At 42.3% G+C, this 16,801-nt stretch overlaps 1 protein-coding gene across 3 annotated transcripts in view; it reads right to left on the reverse strand.

Moving 5' to 3' along the window:
* LOC135097944 (fibrocystin-L-like) overlaps nt 1-16,801 on the reverse strand; it is a 28,622-nt gene that overhangs the window by 605 nt on the left and 11,216 nt on the right. For 2 of the 3 annotated variants that reach the window (XM_064000070.1, XM_064000069.1), the window contains exons 9-15: nt 13,323-13,554; nt 12,369-12,515; nt 11,742-12,026; nt 10,833-11,005; nt 10,227-10,296; nt 4,239-4,474; nt 475-806 (exon numbers count right to left, since the gene is read on the reverse strand). In XM_064000070.1, coding sequence (XP_063856140.1) covers nt 578-806; nt 4,239-4,474; nt 10,227-10,296; nt 10,833-11,005; nt 11,742-12,026; nt 12,369-12,515; nt 13,323-13,554 — 1,372 coding nt within the window. In that variant the 3' untranslated portion in view covers nt 475-577. The remainder of the gene's footprint in view (nt 1-474; nt 807-4,238; nt 4,475-10,226; nt 10,297-10,832; nt 11,006-11,741; nt 12,027-12,368; nt 12,516-13,322; nt 13,555-16,801) is intronic. The other variant, XM_064000071.1, reaches the window with a different exon arrangement.

A 16,801-nucleotide genomic window follows, 5' to 3' on the forward strand; every position in this document is an offset into this window, starting at 1 on the left:
AGAAACATACCCATCTATTTCCACCTATCATCATCATGTATAAACTTCTCTAATCTTTTAAAGTTCCCTAATGTAGTGATGTGTACTGTGATTAGATACACACACATGCATATGCGGAGGAAAAGAGATCTATCTATCTGTTTATACACCAGGCTGATAATCCCTTACTAGGTGACCCAAAGCACCTCACACTCAAACACACATCATTCACACTCTTAGGCCCATTGACCCCTGGAGAAAAGGCACAGAAAAAAGATAAAAAGAAAGAAATGGCATCCTAGAAATGACTCAGTATATAAGATAAAGGTACAAGGAAGGGAAGGGAAAACATACAAGTTAATCAGCATTTATCCAGGTACAATAAATAATAAAGAAATACATGACCAGAAGCATATCAATGAGAGAGAAAAAAATCTCAAAGAAGGAAGGGGAAAATATCTATAAACCCACAAATATATTCTGCCTTATACCTACATTCTTGGTGACAGAGAATGCTGCTTCTTGAGTGCAGGAATCAGTTGGTAAGATGCCCATTGTGGGAACAACATTCGCCTCCGGTTCGCCCATCAGAGAGCCATCAGCGTCTATTCAGATTGTCTCGTGTTCCCACTGAAACCTGATCTGATGTGGGAGACAGAATGGTGTCTGTGTCAAGGAGCAACTTTGTGTGTATTCTTGAATACTTTGCTCTGCCATCAGGTTTATTTTCAAGGTGATTAGTCACGTTTTCATGGGTCTTCTTTACTATACTGCTGTAGAACCATTGCTTTTCTAGTGATAGTTTAACAGGGAATTCACCATCATCACTGGGAAAAAAAAACATCCATTAGAATCTATATATGCAGCCCTTGAAAACAGTCATTACAAGAGTTACTGGTGTTTGTAAATGTTTTCAAGATTCTCATCAGTTTAATGATGATTCTGCATTAAAAAAGTTCTTATGAGTTATTTGTGAGTTTTTAAGTATTTCCATGCATATAAGACTTTTTTTTTTTTTATGTAGGAAGGACACCGGCCAAGGGCAACAAAAATCTAATAAAAAAAAAATGCCCACTGAAATGCCAGTCCCATAAAAGGGTCAAAGCAGTGGTCAAAAATTGGTGGATAAGTGTCTTGAAACCTCCCTCTTGAAGGAATTCAAGTCGTAGGAAGGTGGAAATACAGAAGCAGGCAGGGAGTTCCAGAGTTTACCAGAGAAAGGGATGAATGATTGAGAATACTGGTTAACTCTTGCGTTAGAGAGGTGGACAGAATAGGGGTGAGAGAAAGAAGAAAGTCTTGTGCAGCGAGGCCGCGGAAGGAGGGGAGGCATGCAGTTAGCAAGATCAGAAGAGCAGTTGGCATGAAAATAGCGGTAGAAGACAGCTAGATATGCAACATTGCGGCGGTGAGAGAGAGGCTGAAGACAGTCAGTTAGAGGAGAGGAGTTGATGAGACGAAAAGCTTTTGCTTCCACACTGTCTAGAAGAGCAGTATGAGTGGAACCCCACAGACATGTGAAGCATACTCCATACATGGACGGATAAAGCCCTTGTACAGAGTTAGCAGCTGGGAGGGTGAGAAAAACTGCCCCAATCAGAAATTTTAGAAAGATCAGAAGTCAGGTGTTCTGTGGCTTCCCTGCGTGATATGTTTACCTCCTGAAGGGTTGGACGTCTATGAAAAGACGTGGAAAAGTGTAGGGTGGTATCATCAGCGTAGGAGTGGATAGGACAAGAAGTTTGGTTTAGAAGATCATTAATCAATAATAAGAAGAGAGTGGGTGACAGGACAGAACCCTGAGGAACACCACTGTTAATAGATTTAGGAGAAGAACAGTGACCGTCTACCACAGCAGCAATAGAACGGTCAGAAAGGAAACTTGAGATGAAGTTACAGAGAGAAGGATAGAAACCGTAGGAGGGTAGTTTGGAAATCAAAGCTTTGTGCCAGACTCTATCAAAGGCTTTTGATATGTCCAAGGCAACAGCAAAAGTTTCACCAAAATCTCTAAAAGAGGATGACCAAGACTCAGTAAGGAAAGCCAGAAGATCACCAGTAGAGCGGCCTTGACGGAACCCATACTGGCGATCAGATAGAAGGTTGTGAAGTGATAGATGTTTAAGAATCTTCCTGTTGAGGATAGATTCAAAAACTTTAGATAGGCAGGAAATTAAAGCAATACGACAGTAGTTTGAGGGATTAGAACGGTCACCCTTTTTAGGAACAGGTTGAATGTAGGCAAACTTCCAGCAAGAAGGAAAGGTAGATGTTGACAGACAGAGCTGAAAGAGTTTGACTAGGCAAGGTGCAAGCACGGAGGCACAGTTTCGGAGAACAATAGGAGGGACTCCATCAGGTCCATAAGCCTTCCGAGGGTTTAGGCCAGCGAGGGCATGGAAAACATCATTACGAAGAATTTTAATACGTGGCATGAAGTAGTCAGAGGGTGGAGGAGAGGGAGGAACAAGCCCAGAATCGTCCAAGGTAGAGTTTTTAGCAAAGGTTTGAGCAAAGAGTTCAGCTTTAGAAATAGATGTGATAGCAGTGGTGCCATCTAGTTGAAGTAGAGGAGGGAAAGAAGAAGAAGCAAAGTTATTGGAGATATTTTTGGCTAGATGCCAGAAATCACGAGGGGAGTTAGATCTTGAAAGGTTTTGACATTTTCTGTTAATGAAGGAGTTTTTGGCTAGTTGGAGAACAGACTTGGCATGGTTCCGGGCAGAAATATAAAGTGCATGAGATTCTGGTGATGGAAGGCTTAGTACCTTTTGTGGGCCACCTCTCTATCATGTATAGCACGAGAACAAGCTGTGTTAAACCAAGGTTTAGAAGGTTTAGGACGAGAAAAAGAGTGAGGAATGTATGCCTCCATGCCAGACACTATCACCTCTGTTATGTGCTCAGCACACAAAGACGGGTCTCTGACACGGAAGCACTAGTCATTCCAAGGAAAATCAGCAAAATACCTCCTCAGGTCCCCCCAACTAGCAGAGGCAAAATGCCAGAGGCACCTTCGCTTAGGGGGATCCTGAGGAGGGATTGGAGTGATAGGACAAGATAAAGATATGAGATTGTGATCGGAGGAGCCCAACGGAGAAGATAGGGTGACAGCATAAGCAGAAGGATTAGAGGTCAGGAAAAGGTCAAGAATGTGCGGCGTATCTCCAAGACGGTCAGGAATACAAGTAGGGTGTTGCACCAATTGCTCTAGGTCATGGAGGATAGCAAAGTTGTAGGCTAGTTCACCAGGATGGTCAGTTAAGGGAGAGGAAAGCCAAAGCTGGTGGTGAACATTGAAGTCTCCAAGAATGGAGATCTCTGCGAAAGGGAAGAGGGTCAGAATGTGCTCCACTTTGGAAGTTAAGTAGTCAAAGAATTTCTTATAGTCAGAGGAGTTAGGAGAGAGGTATACAGCACAGATAAATTTAGTATGAGAACGACTCTGTAGTCGTAGCCAGATGGTGGAAAACTCGGAAGATTCAAGAGCGTGGGCACGAGAGCAGGTTAAGTCATTGCGCACATAAATGCAGCATCCAGCTTTGGATCGAAAATGAGGATAGAGAAAGTAGGAGGGAACAGAAAAGGGGCTACTGTCAGTTGCCTCAAACACCTGAGTTTCAGTGAAGAAAAGAAGATGAGGTTTAGAAGAGGAGAGGTGGTGTTCTACAGATTGAAAATTAGATCTTAGAGTGCGAATGTTGCAGAAGTTAATGAAGAAAAAGTTGAGGGGGGTGTCAAGACACTTAGGGTTGTCGACGGAAAGGCAGTCCGACCTGGGGACATTTATGGTCCCCTCCCCAGATGGGGACTCCGAGGCTGGTGTAGGAGTCGCCATGATTTTAAAATTTTTGAGTGAAGGGTGTGTGTGTTATTAGGTGCTTGTAGTTTTGTGTGGAGGAAGATAGTTGTCTTTAGAGGGCAGGCTGTGACTGCCCCCTTGTGTTGTGAGACACAAAGGGAAACGTTCAGTGAGGTCACAGCTGGGTTTAATGATAAGTTCACAGCACCCCCTGAACAGTGCTTTAGACCTCACTGGGAGTAATTATCGTTTCGGCAGGTGTCTACTGCCTCCTCCTAGTTTAACAATGGTTCACCATCAGTAATGGAAGAAACACTCATAAGAACTTCAGTAATCATGGTTGTGGCTTCAGAAAATTGTCCTGATGGGAGAACAAAGCATTGCAAAATAAGTGCATATATGGCAAAAACTGAGGAGGTACAGAGAGTCATCCTGAAGAAGAGATGTTTTTCCTTACCTTGTTGGGTGAATTCTCAAAGGCCAGACCCTTAACCTGGGCCCTGTAGCCTCCCTGGTAGTTCCTGCACTGAGAACAGCCAGACAGCGCAGCACTTCCACCCTCATCAAAGTTAACAAATGTGACATTGGAGATACTAAAGATCTGGGTCTTGGGCGCCACAATACCACTGGTTCCTGAGGTGCAGACACTGGAGTTGAGGGCCAAGTGACACACCACCAGGGAATTGAAGATGCCTGCACAAAACAGCGTGAATAAAAGATTGTTTCATGATCCTACAAAAACTTAATCTGGAGACAAAATGGTGTTTGTGTCACCACCAGGGAATTGAAGATGCCTGCACAAAACAGCATGAATAAAAGATTGTCTCATGATCCTACAAAAACTTAATCTGGAGACAAAATGGTGTTTGTGTCAGAGTAGCTTGGTGTGCATTCTAAAAGGTCTGCTCTCTCATCAGGTCTGTTTTCGAGGCGATTATTCAGGTTTTCATGTTTTTTCTTTATTTTCTCTTTTTTTCACAACTGATGCTGTAGAAGCCTTCCACAGCATCATTATTTCAGTGATAGTTTAACAGAAATTCATCATCATCACTGGGAAAAAACATCCCTGAGAGTTCAAACTCAACACATATAGCCTTTGAAAATAGCCCTTATGAGAGCTATTAGTGTTTCAAAGTGTGTTTTCATGATTCCAGTGATAGTTTAGCAGGAATTCAGCATCATCAATGGAAAAATGAGGCCCATGAAAGTTCAATTAATCACACATGTGACCTTTGAAAATCCTTAAGAGAGTTGCTGGTGTGTGAAATGGTTACTGTACTTAAAGATACTGTTATAGAAGGTGCCTGTAGAAAACCTAACTGAACATAACCTAACCTACCCAAGTTTATGTCATTATATAATTCAGTGTACTTATATTAACTGCTGCTGTTGTTTTTGCTATAACAGTTATTTAAAGATCTGTGTGGTATGTTATTTATGTTCCCTCCAAAAGCTGTGCAAGATATAGGGAAGGAAGAAATGGAATCAAGCATCTTAACTAACATTGCAATTTAACTCATCACTTGCATATCCTGCTTTTCTTAACCACAATTTCCTCATCAGGCAGGGAGCTCAACCAGGCCTCACTACCTCTCACTAATTCACTCGCATATCCTGCTTCTCTTAACCACAACTTTCTCATCAGTCAGGGAACTCAACAAGGCCTCACTACCTCTCACTAATTCACTTGCATACTCTGCTTCTCTTAACCATAATTTTTTCATCAGTCAGGGAGCTCAACAAGGCCTCAAGGGGTCCTTGAGTTATGATGGAGTTCCATTCCTATAAACCGATTTTCAGCATAGGTTTGAACTGGTACCTACATTATGTCACTCACCTATGCTAATGTTATAGTAAAGTCATATTCTAGTTTATAAAAACATAATTACTGTACCTGTAAAAGAAACACATCAGGACATACAGTAAAAAAAATAAATAAATAAATAAAAAATAAATAAATCAGTATAAAGGACAAAGGGAAATGTACAGGGACAAGCACTGCCAGTTTAACTACCAAGAGGCAGAAGTCAAGATCATTGTAAACTGAGGACTCCCTATACCTCTCACTCCTCCCAGTCACCATCCCCCTTCACCCCATCACCACCCAGTGACTCACCAGGGCTGTCATCCTGTCCGAACCCTCCCTTCACAGACACCATCTCCATGCCAGCCTGTTGGTTATCAAGCATCACAAAGTTGTGGAACTGCAGCTTAGTGCCAGATACTGCCTCGGCACCCCGCTCACAGTGCCACGCGGTGAAGCTTTCCCACTTGGCCCCTGCAGGAATTTTTTTTTCTTTTTCTTTTCTTTTATTTTTTTTTGTGTGTGTGTGTGTAAGTGGACACTGGCTAAGGGCAACAGGTGAAAAAAGGCCACTGAGGTGCAGGCTCAAAAGAATGGTCAAAAGGCTCATCCAAAAGTGGAAGATTTTTATTTATTTATTTATTTATTTTTTTTTTTTTTATTGTCCTTACTACTGGGATTTTTATTTCTTGGTAACAGTTCACTAAGCCACAAGACTGTTCCTTTCCAGTGAGGGGTTGATGGGGCTACGTGTGTGAGTGAGTGTGTGTGTGTGTGTGTGTGCGCGCGTGCGTGTGTGTGTGTGTGTGTGTGTGTGTGTGTGTGTGTGTATGTGTGTGTGTGTGTGTGTGTGTGTGTGTGTGTGTGTGTGTGTGTTTGTGTTTTTTTTTTTTTTATGTAGGAAGGACACTGGCCAAGGGCAACAAAAATCTAATAAAAAAAAATGCCCACTGAAATGCCAGTCCCATAAAAGGGTCAAAGCAGTGGTCAAAAATTGGTGGATAAGTGTCTTGAAACCTCCCTCTTGAAAGAATTCAAGTCATAGGAAGGTGGAAATACAGAAGCAGGCAGGGAGTTCCAGAGTTTACCAGAGAAAGAGATGAATGATTGAGAATACTGGTTAACTCTTGCGTTAGAGAGGTGGACAAAATAAGGGTGAGAGAAAGAAGAAAGTCTTGTGCAGCGAGGCCGCGGAAGGAGGGGAGGCATGCAGTTAGCAAGATCAGAAGAGCAGTTAGCATGAAAATAGCGGTAAAAGACAGCTAGATATGCAACATTGCGGCGGTGAGAGGGAGGCTGAAGACAGTCAGTTAGAGGAGAGGAGTTGATGAGACGAAAAGCTTTTGATTCCACCCTGTCTAGAAGAGCAGTATGAGTGGAACCCCCCCAGACATGTGAAGCATACTCCATACATGGACAGATAAGGCCCTTGTACAGAGTTAGCAGCTGGGGGGGTGAGAAAAACTGGCGGAGACGTCTCAGAACACCTAAATTCATAGAACCTGTTTTAGCTAAAGATGAGATGTGAAGTTTCCAGTTCAGATTATAAGTAAAGGACAGACCGAGGATGTTCAGTGTAGAAGAGGGGGACAGTTGAGTGTCATTGAAGAAGAGGGGATAGTTGTCTGGAAGGTTGTGTCGAGTTGATAGATGGAGGAATTGAGTTTTTGAGGCATTGAACAATACCAAGTTTGCTCTGCCCCAATCAGAAATTTTAGAAAGATCAGAAGTCAGGTGTTCTGTGGCTTCCCTGCGTGATATGTTTACCTCCTGAAGGGTTGGACGTCTATGAAAAGACGTGGAAAAGTGCAGGGTGGTTTAGAAGATCATTAATGAATAATAAGAAGAGAGTGGGTGACAGGACAGAACCCTGAGGAACACCACTGTTAATAGATTTAGGAGAAGAACAGTGACCGTCTACCACAGCAGCAATAGAACAGTCAGAAAGGAAACTTGAGATGAAGTTACAGAGAGAAGGATAGAAACCGTAGGAGGGTAGTTTGGAAATCAAAGCTTTGTGCCAGACTCTATCAAAAGCTTTTGATATGTCCAAGGCAACAGCAAAAGTTTCACCAAAATCTCTAAAAGAGGATGACCAAGACTCAGTAAGGAAAGCCAGAAGATCACCAGTAGAGCGGCCTTGACGGAACCCATACTGGCGATCAGATAGAAGGTTGTGAAGTGATAGATGTTTAAGAATCTTCCTGTTGAGGATTGATTCAAAAACTTTAGATAGGCAGGAAATTAAAGCAATTGGACGGTGGTTTGAGGGATTAGAACGGTCATCCTTTTTAGGAACAGGTTGAATGTAGGCAAACTTCCAGCAAGAAGGAAAGGTAGATGTTGACAGACAGAGCTGAAAGAGTTTGACTAGGCAAGGTGCAAGCACGGAGGCACAGTTTCGGAGAACAATAGGAGGGACCCCATCAGGTCCATAAGCCTTCCGAGGGTTTAGGCCAGCGAGGGCATGGAAAACATCATTGCGAAGAATTTTAATAGATGGCATGAAGTAGTCAGAGGGTGGAGGAGAGGGAGGAACAAGCCCAGAATCGTCCAAGGTAGAGTTTTTAGCAAAGGTTTGAGCAAAGAGTTCAGCTTTAGAAATAGATGTGATAGCAGTGGTGCCATCTGGTTGAAATAGAGGAGGGAAAGATGAAGAAGCAAAGTTATTGGAGATATTTTTGGCTAGATGCCAGAAATCACGAGGGGAGTTAGATTTTGAAAGGTTTTGACATTTTCTGTTAATGAAGGAGTTTTTGGCTAGTTGGAGAACAGACTTGGCATGGTTCCGGGCAGAAATATAAAGTGCATGAGATTCTGGTACCTTTTGTGGGCCACCTCTCTATCATGTATAGCACGAGAACAAGCTGTGTTAAACCAAGGTTTAGAAGGTTTAGGACGAGAAAAAGAGTGAGGAATGTACGCCTCCATGCCAGACACTATCACCTCTGTTATGCGCTCAGCACACAAAGACGGGTCTCTGACACGGAAGCAGTAGTCATTCCAAGGAAAATCAGCAAAATACCTCCTCAGGTCCCCCCAACTAGCAGAGGCAAAACGCCAGAGGCACCTTCGCTTAGGGGGATCCTGAGGAGGGATTGGAGTGATAGGACAAGATAAAGATATGAGATTGTGATCGGAGGAGCCCAACGGAGAAGAAAGGGTGACAGCATAAGCAGAAGGATTAGAGGTCAGGAAAAGGTCAAGAATGTTGGGCGTATCTCCAAGACGGTCAGGAATACGAGTAGGGTGTTGCACCAATTTCTCTAGGTCATGGAGGATAGCAAAGTTGTAGGCTAGTTCACCAGGATGGTCTGTGAAGGGAGAGGAAAGCCAAAGCTGGTGGTGAACATTGAAGTCTCCAAGAATGGAGATCTCTGGAAAAGGGAAGAGGGTCAGAATGTGCTCCACTTTGGAAGTTAAGTAGTCAAAGAATTTTTTATAGTCAGAGGAGTTAGGTGAGAGGTATACAGCACAGATAAATTTAGTATGAGAGTGACTCTGTAGTCGTATCCAGATGGTGGAAAACTCGGAAGATTCAAGAGCGTGGGCACGAGAGCAGGTTAAGTCATTGCGCACATAAACGCAGCATCCAGCTTTGGATCGAAAATGAGGATAGAGAAAGTAGGAGGGAACAGAAAAGGGGCTACTGTCAGTTGCCTCAGACACCTGAGTTTCAGTGAGGAAAAGAGGATGAGGTTTAGAAGAGGAGAGGTGGTGTTCTACAGATTGAAAATTAGATCTTAGACCGCGAATGTTGCAGAAGTTAATGAAGAAAAAGTTGAGGGGGGTGTCAAGACACTTAGGGTCGTCAACAGAAAGGCAGTCCGACCTGGGGACATTTATGGTCCCCTCCCCAGATGGGGACTCCAAGGCTGGTGTAGGAGTCGCCATGATGATTTAAAAATTTTTGAGTGAAGGGTGTGTGTGTTATTAGGTGCTTGTAGTTTTGTGTGGAGGAAGAGAGTTGTCTTTAGAGGGCAGGCTGTGACTTCCCCCTTGTGTTGTGAGACACAAAGGGAAATGTTCAGTGAGGTCACAGCTGGGTTTAATGATAAGTTCACAGTCACACAGCAGTGTGTGTGTGTGTGTGTGTGTGTGTGTGTGTGTGTGGTGCTTTGCCTGGACTATCCTGTGTGGGATCGTAATATTTTGTAATAGTAAGCTCTGTTTCATCAAGTGTATCAGTAATTAGGCAGGTGAGGCTACAGGAGCACAGTTCATAATAGTAAGCTCTGTTTCATCAAGTGTATCAATAATTAGGCAAGGTAATTAGGGTACAGGAGCATGGTAGCACTGCCACTGACTCATGTACTAAATCACTGACTGGTCTATGAATTTCTATATGACTTTGAAATGTTAGCAAACTTCTGTATTTCTACCAGAACCATAATTTGAACTGTATGGGTTTTGACGGAAATACATCAGTCTGCTGCACATTTCAAGACAAGATGGGAATTTGCTGACTGATCAGTGAGTGAGAGCTTTGGTCAGTTACAGTGTTATCATGTTCCTGTGTCCTGAATTACTAAGACACACCTAATGACAGAGTGTAGCAGTATTGCCCATCATTACACACACACACACAGATCATATACACATGAATGGATACGTATTTAGTGATGCGTGACACAGACTTACCACGTCCCTGCCTCCACAGATGTCGGACTTTGGGTGATATCCTGGATTGGAGAACACCCACAGACCATACCTGGAACAGAGGCCAGTGTTGTCATCAAATGTCCCAATGTCCCAGATGGATAGCCAGAAAACAGATTAACTTTTATCCTTCTGTACTATGATCCTCTCTCTCTCTCTCTCTCTCTCTCTCTCTCTCTCTCTCTCTCTCTCTCTCTCTCTCTCTCTCTCTCTCTCTCTCTCTCTATTCCACCCATCATGTAAACTTCAAGCCAGCACAGAACACACAGCATAACAATAACACTCATGCACACATACACACATCCTCTCTCTCTCTCTCTCTCTCTCTCTCTCTCTCTCTCTCTCTCTCTCTCTCTCTCTCGCTCTCTCTTTCTCTCTCTCACCCAACACACACACACACACACACCCTCTCTCTCTCTCTCTCTCTCTCTCTCTCTCTCTCTCTCTCTCTCTCTCTCTCTCTCTCACCCAACACACACACACACACACACCCTCTCTCTCTCTCTCTCTCTCTCTCTCTCTCTCTCTCTCTCTCTCTCTCTCTCCTACCCAGCCAACACACAATCACAAACACACACACACACACACCTTCCCATGGAATGTGCAGTGTTATTGAAGAAGAGTCCCATCTGTTCAGTGTTCTGGCAGTAGATGTTGGTGGTGGATGGGCCTGAGGGATGGTGGTCCAGCCTGTACCAGTAACCAAAATGTGTTCCACTGGCAGCTGCATTGTGACGGAAAATGTTGTTTGGGTTCACCACCTGATGGATGAGCGAAACAGTGGATCAGTGAGTAAGCGGTTTGTGGAAAATTGCAGGAGTTATGAGTGTGTGACTGGAGTGGGAGGTGGTTCTCAGAGTGGCTTGTGGAGACTTTGAGAGTTTTGAGTGTGTGGAAGATTCTCTCTCTCTCTCTCTCTCTCTCTCTCTCTCACACATTCTTCCATCTAATTGATTTTTACTGAAAGAGGAGCACTGGTCAAGGGCAACAAAAGGAAGAAATATACTCACTGAGGTGTCAGTCCCTAAAGGAAAGAGGCCAATGGATCATCCAAAACTTGAAGCCTCCCTCTTGAAGGAGTTCAAGTTATTGGACTGAAGAAATACAGAAGCAGGCAGTGAGTTCCAGGGTTTACGAGATAAAGGGATGAATGATTGAGAATACTGGTTAATTCTTGCATTAGAGAGGTGGATAGAATAGGGGTGAGAGAAAGTAGAAGACATCCCTTACTTGTTCTCCCTCCTCCCACCTTTTCCCTCCCTGCTTCCTTCCCCTATACATGCACACATGTACACACACACACACACACACACACACACACACACACACACACACACACACACACACACAAAAGATGTGGTTGAAGCAGAGCATTGTACACATAATTAAAGAGAAATCGTGCAAACATAGATATGGAAACAGGACAAAAGAGCTTGCTTGGACCCTGTGCAGTACAACTTGTTAAATACAACTAAATAATCACATACACACACCCACCCAGAATGAGGAGCATGTCACATCCACATTAAGAAGGGAAGAGGAGGTCCTGGTGTAGACTGCAAGGTTGTACTGCACCACACTGTTCTGCTCCACCCCATCCTCTGTGAAGATAGCGTGACCCATGTTGTTGTACGCCACATTATGCTCCACCAGCAGGTTGTTTGTTGCGTGCATTGTCACTGCGCGGTTGTAGGTGTGGTGGATGGAGCACCCGCGGATGTACGAACCACCCATGTCCCCAGCCAGGTGGAAGTGGAGTGGGTACCGCCCAAGTTGGAATGCCTGGGTGGAAATTTGGCAAGTGTGTATGTGTGTGGATTACAATGGATGTGGTGTGTTATTGTGCTTGCCTGAAGTGGAGGTGATGTTACTGTGCCTGTTTGAAGTGGAGGTGGAGGGATATTTTGATGTGTGAATGAATTAGGGTGGATGTGGAGGTGATACTAATGTGTCTCTCTCAAGTGGAAGTACAACACATATTGCTCAAATTACTACATGTGACATTACTACTACTACTACTACTACTACTACTACTACTACTACTACTACTACCATTACCACTGCCACAACACACATGACCTGACCCAGATTGGCCCAGCAGGACCCAGCCTCTCACAGCCTCACCTGACCAGCCTTGGTCACCTCCACGTACTCAATGCGTCCCATCACCAAGTCCAGGTCAGGGAACTTTCCAGACAGTATCACAGTGGCGCCAAATTGGTCACCGCCAATCTCGTCTCCATGTCGACCATTGAAACATGACTGGGTGGTCTGGGATGGTAAAGAGAAGAGAGACATGTTGGTGTGTGGCAGTGAACAGAGAGAGAAGAATGCATTGAGAGAAAGAAAAAGAGAGATGTATTCTCATGTTTCTGCATCTTATCTCAGCCACTTCTATCAGGTCCTGGTGAAAGTTACTGGGATTTTCCAGGATGTTTTCATTATAGTAGTGAAAGGTTAGCAAGGATTCTATGCCTTTATTAGATCTGGGGAAAACTATTGTTGTTTTCAAGGATATTTTCACAATCTAACATGGATTCTATGCCATTAACTGAGTGTGGTGGAAACTGTTGTGGTTTTCAAGGATTTTTCCTGATTGTAATGAGGTTAACAAGGATTATATACTGTTAATAGATTTTGGTGGAAAGTATTGTGGCTTTCAAGAGTTCTTTCATAACTGTAATCATAAATGAACAAGATTCTACACCATTAACAGATTCTGAGGGAAAGTATTGTGACTTAAGCGTGGTGAATCCTTTAAAATTCAGATCTGCACCATCACACACCACTGCTACTATTCACAACCACTACTATACACCTTGAGAACCTGCACCAGAATGGCAGTAAGTCACCAAACTCACCAGAACTGAATGAACTCACACCTACACACTACTACTACTACTACTACTACTACTACTCCTTATGGCCCACACACAACACACCTTCAGAATCTGCAACAGAACAGCAATAAGTCACTCACCAGAAGTCAATGAACTCAGACCTACACACTATTCTTCCTCCTCACAGCCTTTCATAGCCTATATACAGCACAGAACAACACCACAACACCAAACTCACCAGGCCTAAAAGCAGGCCCTCAATAGCCACACTGAAGTCGGTGCCAACATTTCCCTGGATCTTGACATTGTGGGTGAGGAGTCCCACCTCTGCATGTGTCTCCACTGTGTGTCCCCCAAGAGTCTGGGTGACGGAGAGGTGGGTGTGCTCCAGTGCCTCTGTCAGTGTGACCTCCAGGCCATCCTCAGAGACTGATGCGATGGTCCTCACCTCGTTCTCCTTCATGTAGAACCTGTGGAGGGATGAAGGGGGTGAGAGGGAGAGGGAGAGAGGGGTGGTTTGGGAGATGAATGGGTAGTGAGAGAGAGAGAGAGAGAGAGAGAGAGAGAGAGAGAGAGAGAGAGAGAGAGAGAGAGAGAGAGAGAGAGAAACACGTGTGCCTTGGAGCTCCTCACTTTCCACATTTTTTCTGCTTACTACACCCGCTTATTATCCAAGAACCATTAAGGGCTGCTCCGGGTATGTCTCTGCCATAAGATCCATACAAGAACCAGTACATAGAAGGATGTGAAGGAAGAATAAGCCAGCAAAACAAGTCCCCTGCCTCCGCCGCTGGACTGTTCCAACAATATTTTGCCAAACGTAAACAAACCCCGGCTCGTCGCAGATTCGCCCCTGTACCTGTTTACTCCATTATACCTGCACGTAGTCTACTACTTGGATTCTCGCAAGCTAAATGGTGCAAACAAGGAGTGCGGCAGGGTCTGACGTAGCAGCTGTAGTATCTACTCCAGTTGGACAGAAGCAGGGGACAGCCATAGCCGAGATGGTCAAGACACCAACTCAAGCCATGGGACAAGCACCCACAACAGACATCCTTGACTTCATCTCCAGTGACATTGCTCGTCTGTCCGAAGAAGGTAAAGTGATAGTGAACACAATAGTGAAAGCTCTGTCTATTCTTTCCAAGGAAAAAGATGAAAAAATTGAAAAGTTACAGGACAAAGTGACCTCACTTGAGGATACAGTCAGTAAACTTGAAAATCAACTAGATGATGTAGAACAATATGAAAGAAGAGATACTATAATAATTAGTGGTCCTGCATTGCCCAGAGAACAAAACCATGAAAACTCAACTGACCTTGTTGTGAATTCAGTTAAAGATAATCTGCACATCAATTTAAGTCATGCTGACATCAATGTTGCTCACAGGTTAGGTTCAAAAAGTCAAAACAAAGAGAGACCAATAATTGTAAAGCTGCTAAATAGATCAAAGAAGGCAGAAATAATGGATGCCTGTGTAAAAGTTAAACCTAGCCTCTATATTAATGAAAGTCTCACTCCAAAACGACGCAATATCTTCAATACAGTTTGGGGTATCAGGAAAAAAAAACAAGGAGCTTTTCCAACAGTGCTACACAAGGGATGGAAAGATCTTTGTTAAATTAAAAACATCTAGTCAAAAACACATGATAACCACTGAACAGTCTTTGAACATTTTCCTAGATAAATATCCTGTTCTGACCCAGTCTTAAATGTGCTCTCAACTCAACATGATGCAATATTTCCTGCCAAACATTCTAGATATCTTTATGTCTATTTAATTTATATATATAATGTATTCATTATCCTTTCCTGTGTATATATTTTATATGTCATATCCTATGCATGTCTCCAACTTATTATTATTCATCTTAATTTTTTCTAGATTTCATCATATGAAACTTTCTTTTATCATCTACTACTTTGCCTATTTATCTATTACTTTGCCAATATCTTGGGTATGAAGCTTTATTCTATCATCTTTACTTTGCCAATATCTTGAACATTTATAGTTTTATCAACTTAATCCTTTTGATCACCAAATTCTGCAAACATTTTGCAATCTACCTTCCACCCTTCTTATGACATACCTGGTAAGCCTTCCAATTTCTTTTTATTTAATTTTTATTTTAATTTATTATTATGTATTTCCTTATTCTTTGATTATTCTTCTCTATCTCTACTTATCATATCCTTCCTTTCCTCTCCCTTAAACTTTTCCAAATCCCTTCCACTCCCTCCTCCCTCTCTGCTACCCATACTTGCCCCCTTTTCTACTAGCCTTTCTTCAATTCCCCTTTCTATATCATGAACTTTACTAGTGAGAATCTCCTCAATACACTTTTCAACGACTTAGAAGACAACAATGAATCTGATAGCATCGGCATAGAAATAATAAATTCCATGTACTTATCTCTTGAGTTAGATGATATCTGTAATTATCATGACCTTACCTCATACATGAATGTTATACCAAGAAGTAGCGCTGACTATATCAATATTCTCCATATAAATGCCCGCTCACTAAACAAAAATTATGACCAAGTAATCTCTTTTATCAAATCTCTTCCCAAACTCCCTGATATCTTATGTATAAGTGAAACCTGGCTCAATGCAAATAATGTTCACCTTCACGAAATTGATGGCTATCAGTCATATCATGTTCACAGGCCTTTATACTCTCCAGGTGGGGGTGTTGCAATTTATGTAAATATTGACCTACAAAGTGAAATTATTAAGGATTTTTGCATGTGTGATGAAAATGCTGAACTATGTAGTGTGAAAATTATTCTACCTACTACCTCCTACTCTGTTTCTTGTATTTACAGACCAAATAGTAAACATGCTAAAGTAAATGAATTTAATGCATATATTGATAATCTTCTTTCAAATAACTTTTTCACAAACAACAGGAATATACTCATAGGTGACTTCAATATAAACCTTCTTGAACATGTATCACACCCTCCTACTAACTCTTTCATTACAACTATGCAATCAAACAATTACTTCCCACATATATCTCGACCAACAAGATTTTCAGACATAAATACAACTGCAGCCCCATCTTTATTGGATCACGTCTGGACAAACTTCAATGAACCAGTCTCTTCTGGAATTTTCCACTTTCCTATCAGTGACCACCTTCCAGTGTTTATCAATATTCCAGTCTCTGATAAAGTGTGCAATATTCACCACAAAGTTGATTTTAGGCTACAAAATAGAGTAAATCGGTTGAAATTCACACAGACCCTATCAAATACAGACTGGAATCTCTACCTCACTAGCAGTGACACAAACACAAACTGCGACATATTTCTGGATAAATTATATAAAATATACTATTCCTGCTTCCCCAAAATAACCAAAACTATCACATCCAAAAGACTGAGTAAGCCTTGGTTAACACAGGGGTTAATAAATTCAACAAAACATAAATATCAGCTGTACAAACTATACAAACTAGGGTCAATTACAATGGACCACTACAAACATTACAGAAATTATCTAAATAACTTAATAAAACGCAAAAAATCTGAATATTACCTACAAAGGTTTGAAAATTTTAGACTTAACACAAAAAAAGTTTGGGAACTAATTACCGAAATAGAAAACATTAATAATAATAACAAGACGGTCTCCCACACACTACACTATAATGACACAGTCCTGCACACTCCACATGAAATTTCAAATGCATTCAACACCTATTTTTC

Source organism: Scylla paramamosain, unplaced genomic scaffold (genome assembly GCF_035594125.1).
Source record: "Scylla paramamosain isolate STU-SP2022 unplaced genomic scaffold, ASM3559412v1 Contig37, whole genome shotgun sequence".
NCBI lineage: Eukaryota > Metazoa > Arthropoda > Malacostraca > Decapoda > Portunidae > Scylla > Scylla paramamosain.